This window comes from Dipodomys ordii, unplaced genomic scaffold, assembly GCF_000151885.1.
Source record: "Dipodomys ordii isolate 6190 unplaced genomic scaffold, Dord_2.0 Scaffold20, whole genome shotgun sequence".
In the NCBI taxonomy this organism is placed as follows: Eukaryota; Metazoa; Chordata; class Mammalia; order Rodentia; family Heteromyidae; genus Dipodomys; species Dipodomys ordii.
In genome coordinates this window covers 4108696-4115024 of record NW_012267236.1, presented here as the reverse complement: position 1 = coordinate 4115024, position 6329 = coordinate 4108696, and the positions used below count along the sequence as shown (strand labels likewise).

At 45.7% G+C, this 6329-nt stretch overlaps 1 protein-coding gene across 2 annotated transcripts; it reads right to left on the bottom strand.

Annotated features, from left to right (window-relative positions):
- Positions 1–1098: 1098 nt before the first annotated feature.
- Positions 1099–5803, bottom strand: Dpy30 (dpy-30 histone methyltransferase complex regulatory subunit). 2 transcript variants are annotated; one of them, XM_013013505.1, is made up of 5 exons: positions 5706–5803; positions 5398–5469; positions 5255–5302; positions 2779–2921; positions 1099–1440 (listed from the first exon to the last, which is right to left on the bottom strand). In XM_013013505.1, exons 2-5 carry the CDS (start codon positions 5431–5433, stop codon positions 1368–1370), a joined length of 300 nt encoding a protein of 99 aa, XP_012868959.1. In that variant the 5' UTR covers positions 5434–5469; positions 5706–5803; the 3' UTR covers positions 1099–1367. The 2 variants fall into 2 exon arrangements, with proteins under 2 accessions (XP_012868959.1, XP_012868960.1); XM_013013506.1 differs by having other exon boundaries at positions 5398–5488; positions 5706–5766.
- Positions 5804–6329: the final 526 nt, after the last annotated feature.

Below are 6329 nucleotides of genomic sequence, written 5' to 3'. Positions count from 1 at the left end.
GCCTTGAACAAAAGAAGCTCAAGGACAGTGTCCGGGCCCTGAGTTCAAGCCCCACAACTGGGAAAAAAAAACAAAACAAAAAACCTCAAATCATAGTATCACCTCTCCCAGGAGAGTCCATCCTACTTAAATAACTGTCAGTTTAAAGAGAACTAAATCTCATGCCAGAGAACTATAATGCATGTCTCATCAGCTTTACAATTCTAAATCTACAAAGGCCTTAATATTTTCACCTTGAAGACACAAGACTTTAATATGGTTCCAATGCAGAACTCTCAACTTTGGAAGAAATGAACTGGGTAATTGTAAAAGGGAAGGCATATGGGCTATCCAGCACCTTTTAAGATATTTAACAGCACTCTGGCTCTCTCCACTAGATGCCAGTAGAATTCCACCTCACTGCAGTTGAAGTAACTAGAATGTCCTTATTTCACTAAATGTCCAAAGTGCGTGGTGGGCCTGAGGGGCACCATCACCCCCTTTGGAGACCCACTGTTCTCATCAATGTTTTTCCTGGCTGTCTTCAATTTCCTGTTTTCAGAGCTAGTGAGCTATCTATCTTTTTCTTCACAGGGGACAGTAAGACAGATTCAAAACAAAAGTACTGTATTTATATTGCAAAGAGAGGCAGCAACATTAAGTAACACAGGCTTTGCCATCAGCAACACATTGGCAGAAATGTACTGAATTCCCATTCAAGCACTTACCAGCAATGTTGTCTTAAGCAAGCATTTAACTTTCTCCAAATCTGTTTCCTCGTCAGCAAAATGGGAATAATAATTTCTAATTGGCAGAGTTGCCATATGAGATGATTTCAGTAAGCAGTTACTCTTCTTGATAAATGGGACTGCAGAGAATAATAGTTATTAAGTTACTACTCTAAAGCACTGGAGGCTCTTGTGTGCTCTTGGTAATGATTTGTTGGTGCTCCAGAATTGATAGTTTGTCAGACCAGGGGACAATGCTAAGAATAACTGGCTGTTTTACATTATACTTGGCTGTTTTATTTTCTCTGTTGTAAAACTCTACAGAATTAAAAAAAAAAAAAAGGCATTCATGAAAACAGCTTATAAAATATTTATCATACAAAACAAAAACTACCATAATGGCATTGACAGTTTATTTTGAAGGCCATTTAAAAACAAAGTTATAGATGATCTAAGAAAAATTGCACAGAACACACTCATTAAATAAGTATGGTGATTAAATCAAAATAAGGGAAACAGGTTCTCTTCTGCCAATCTGGAAATAAGTTCTGTTGTCCTGAAGGTTCTTCCAAATGGGGGGAAAAATCATGGCAATTAAAGCTGCCTCTTAATCATGTAAATCTACAGTAGCAACCAAATTTTTCTTTTCTTCCCAATAAGTCAGTTTCGGTCTTCAAACTGTGCCTTGTTTTTTAGAAGATAAGATGCTAGAAATTCAATGGGATTTGGTGGTCTGTAAAGGAAAAGAAATCCAAAGTTTAGAAATACATTTTTTAGGCATGTTTTGAATTGTCATTAAAAAACACACTTTAAGCTGGGTGTTGGTGGCTCACACCTGTATCCTAGCTACTCAGGAGGCTGAGATCTGAAAATTGCAGTTCAAAACCAGCCCTGGCAGGAAAGGCTTTGAGACTTTTTTTTTTTTTTTTTGGGGGGGGGTCCAGTCATGGGGCCTGAACTCTGGGCCTGGGCACTGTCCCTCAGCTCTTCAGCTCAAGGCTAGCACTCTACCACTTGAGCCACAGCGCCACTTCCGGCTTTTTTCTTTTTGCTTATGTGGTGCTGAGGAATCGAACCCAGGGCCTCAAGCATGCAAGACAAGCGCTCTACCACTGAGCCACCTTCCCAGCCCGGCCATGAGACTCTTATCTCCAATAAGCCACCAGAAAACCGGAAGTGGAGCTGCGGCTAAAGTGGTAGAGCTCAAGAGTGCAGGGACAGCACCCAGGCCCAGAGTTCAAGCCCCACGACTGACCAAAAAAAAAATTTTTTTTAATTATCATTTTACTACCATTTGAAGTAAATATGGTAAATGAGTTAGTCAAATAAATTAGCCAAGTATAAAGTTCAAAAGTAATTTGCTGGGTGCTGGTTGCTCACACCTGTAATCCTAGTTGCTCAGGAACCTGAGTTCTAAGGATCGCAGCTCCAAGTCAGCGCAGGGAGAAATGTCCAAGAAACTCTTCTTTTTTTTTTTTTTTTGGTCCGTTGTGGGTCTTGAACTCTGGGCCTAGGTACTGTCCCTTACAAAAACTCCAAGTGAAGCTGTGCCTCAAGTGGTAGAGTGCTAGTCTTAAGCAAAACGAAACTCAGAGACACTACCCTGGCCCTTAGTTCAAGCCCAGAACCAGCAAAAGCAAAATCAACAAAAGTATTCTGAAATTTTTCATTATTTAAAACTGGATAATAAACTCAATTCTACAAAGCATATATTGCTGCACACAAGTAGCTCACACCTGTAATCCTAGCTACTCAGGAGGCTAAGATCAGAGGATTACAGTTCAAAGCCAGCCCAGTCCCTGAGACTCTTTATCTCCAATTAACCACCAGGAAACCAGAAGTGGCTCTGTGGCTCAAGTGGTAGAGTACTCGCCTTGAGCTGAAGAGCTCAGGGACAGTGCTGAGGCCCAGAGTTCAAGCCCCACAACAACCATCAACAACAAAAAGCTTTATATCCACAAAATAAAGACATTATAGTAAAAATCAGCTCTACATGACTAACAGTATTTCACTTTGAGAAGTCTTTATTTTCTCTGTTATCTACATTTGCAGACACAATTTATTCTATTACCTTTCTTTGGCAAGCACAGCAAGTCCCTGAAGTAAGATAGGCACCACTGTCTGATCCAGGTAGGCACGAGTTGGCAAGGATTGGAGGTCCACCTTCTGTTTTGATGACTTTTCTGCATTAATCTTCTCATTCTCCACTATCCTCTAGTAAAAAAATTTTAATGCATTAGTATTCCAAATAACTAGATTATTTTGAATGCTAAACAAAAACTAATAGAAAAGACAAATCAATTACTAGAAATACTCTAGACTGTAAACTTCCCTGACAAAAGAAATTCATCTCTATTTCATTCAAGCTTTTTTTCTGTGAAGATACCATAATATCTTATTCTTTTAATGCTATATCTCCAAATTCTACTTTTGTCTACCTTTTTAGGAGTAAATATAACTTTTGTTTGTTTGTTTTTTTGGGGGGGTGCCAGTAATAGGGTTTAAACTCAGGCCATCCCAGTATCAATTTTTTTCACTCATGGGCATTCTACCCTTTGAGCCATGCCTCCAATTCTGACTTTTTACATGTTAGCAATAACAGTCTCTCAAACTTGTCTGATTAGGCTGGCTTCAAACTACAGTAATCAGATCTCAGCCTCCTAAATAGCTAGGATTATATGAGTGAGCCACAGGAGGCCTTTTGTTTTTTTGTCCATTGTGGGTCTTGAACTCAGGGCCTGGAAGCTCTGAGCTTTTTCATTCAAGACTAGCACTCTACTACTTTGAGCCATAGCATTAATTGGAGGTAAGCGTCTCACAGACTTTCCTGCCCAGGCTGACTTCAAACCACAATCCTCAGATCTCAACCTTCTGAGCAGTAGGATTTTAGGCATGTGGGTGGCCCTTTTCCTTTTTTGGTACTTGGAATTATACCTAGGGCCTCGAGTATACCCTACCACTGAGTTACATACTCAGTTCTGGGGCTGGGAAGGTGGCTCAGTGGTAAAGTGCTTGCCTTGCATGCATGAGGCCCTGGGTTCGATTCCTCAGCACCACATAGCAGAAAAAGCTGGAAGTGGTACTGTGGCTCAATGGTAGAGCACTAGCCTTGAGCTGAAGAGCTGAGGGACAGTGCCCAGGCCCAGAGTTCAGGCCCCACAACTGGCAAAAAAAAAAAAAAACACATACTCAGTTCTTTTTTTTTCCCCCTATGAGTGTCTTGTTTTTGTTTGTTCATTTGGGCTTATACTTTCTCTTAGTTTTGGCTTTTGAGACAAGGTCTTACTATGTATCCTAAGCTAGCCTTTAACTGTGATCCTCCAGCCTCCTTAGTATTGGGATTGCAGATATGAACTACCATGGCTGGTTGACTCACATATACATTACCTTATTACACTGTATTCCAAAATATTGTACATGACATAAATTAGCACAATATCAAAGCATAAATGCTGATTCTGTTTCTTTTACTACAGATCATATCAAGAACAAAGACTCACCTAGCAAGGTGGCTCAGGTCTGTAATCCTAGCTACTCAGGAAGCTGAGAAACAAGGGTCGTGGTTTGAAGCCAGCCCAGGCAGGAAAATCACTGAAACTCATCTCTAACCATCAAAATGCCAGAAGTGAAGCCATGCCTCAAGTGGTAGAGTATTAGCTTTGAGTGAAAAGCTAAGGGACAGTGCCTAGACCTTAAATTCAAGCCCCAGGACCAATACACAGCACACACATACATACATACTAAATACAGGTGTGGTGTGCATGACTGCAATCTTAGCACTGCGGCAGGAAGACCATGATTTCTCTGCCAGCTTGGGCTACACTGTTAGATTTCATTTTATTAAGGAGGGAGATCAGGACTCAACCTAGGTACCTGAAGATTTTGCTCATTGGCTGGCACTCTACCAACTGAGCCATGCCTCCAACCCTCCCCGTGTCGTCCCCCTCCCCCATCTCATCTTAAGGTTTTTAAAAGAAGTTCACTATGAAAACAGATGAGCGGTAAATCAATATATATTGCTATTCAGCGGCACAGAGTAGTCCAAATGGCAAACTCTGGGCGTTAAGTCAAGGATAGAAATACAACTGAATCTTTTGACCAAAGTGGGCGGCCTGGGTTGAAAATACAGCTCTCTACTTCCGGTAGACATCAGACATTCAACTTCTTTGAACCTACAGAGGCTGAAAATTCACAGAAATTGATCGCTAAAAGATAGAAGAACTATTAACATACTGGTGCTCGGAACTACTCCTGTTCTCCCTTGTCCAAACAGCCAACCCTTCCCTGAGAAGCTTGTATTTTCCTACCCAGCTCTGCTTAGTTCATGTGTCCTAGGATTTACTCCTTTCCCTACACGTCCATCCTAGTTTGTTTTTTCAGACAAGTAGAGGTACCGCTAGCAATAAAGCCAGGCACCCACAATTCGAGACCAATTTCCTTCAGGCAGCCAAGTTTTGTCTAGTGCAAAATAACCTAGTAAAATCAAGATCCCGAGTTGTGTCTGGCTCTGGGGCCAGGGCTGCGGCACAGGGGACGGGGCGGGTTACCTCCACGTTGTCTGTGAGACCGTACTCGGTGTGAGGGTTTTCTGCCACCTAGGAAACAAAACAGCCGTCACACAGAGCCCCCGAGCGCGCCCCGCGCTGCCAGCCCGGCGCAGCGCCGGCCCCGCGCCAGGCCCGCCGGGTACCTGCGTCTGCCCCTCCAGCATCTGCTCCGGCTCCATGGCGGACCCCGCGGATCGCAGTCACCGGATACCAGTCTTGGAAAACAAGAAGAGCCTGGAGTTACCCGGGAGATTTCAACCCCAGGAAGGAACGCAGCCCCTGGCCCCGCCCCCCGCCCCACCTGGGCGCCCGCACGCCCGGGGTGAGGGGGAGCCGGAGGGGACGGTGCACCACTCGGAGGCCGCCTCGGGTGCGGAAGTTCCGCGGGAGAACACCCTCCCCTCCAGGGCCGTGTATAATGGGGAAAGAGGACAGAAGGCGGGCTACGCACCCCGACGCTGTGGGTTCCTAAGAGCTCCCCGGCGCGCAACCAACTCCCGGCGCCAACCTCTCCGGCCGTAAGTGACGGTGTCGCACAACTGACGCGCATGCGCCGGCGTTCCCGGCGGGCCTGGGCTGCGGGAGCGACGCAGGGACCCGACCGCCCGCCAGTGGGCGCCTGTGGCCCCGGCCGTGCTGAGGGAGTGTTCGCCCAGTGACGCCCCGCGGGACCGGAGTGGGTCGTTCGTCCACTGCGGAGCTCTCGCGGCCCCCACCCCAGCGCTGACCCAGTGACGTGCCAGCCTCCGGGCTCACCCGAGCCCCGGGCTCTGTCCCGGAGGAACCTAGACCTCTCACTGGCTGGGCGGTTCTTTCTAGAACATCATCTGCCCGAGGATGTCAGAGTTTTGTTTTTGTAACGAGGGAGGGGAGGAGAGGGCTGGAAGGGGGCTCAGTGGTGGAGAGCTTGCCTGGAGGGCATGAAGTCCTGGGTTCGAGTCCTCAGCACCACAAAAACAAAAAGCCAGAAGTGGCGCTGGGGCTCGAGTGGTGGAGTGCCAGCCTGGAGCGAAAGAAGCTCAGGGACAGTGCCCAGGCCCGAGTTCAAGTCCCAGGACTGGATTAAACAGGAAAA

Excerpts from the sequence above, each read along its gene's own strand:
- Dpy30 (XM_013013505.1), bottom strand. The coding sequence starts at position 5,433 with ATGGAGCCGGAGCAGATGCTGGAGGGGCAGACGCAG. Across the intron at positions 5,303-5,397 it reads TGCTGGAGGGGCAGACGCAG|GTGGCAGAAAACCCTCACAC; the intron begins GTACCCGGCGGG and ends TTTGTTTCCTAG. Across the intron at positions 2,922-5,254 it reads GTCTCACAGACAACGTGGAG|AGGATAGTGGAGAATGAGAA; the intron begins GTAACCCGCCCC and ends TTTTTTTACTAG.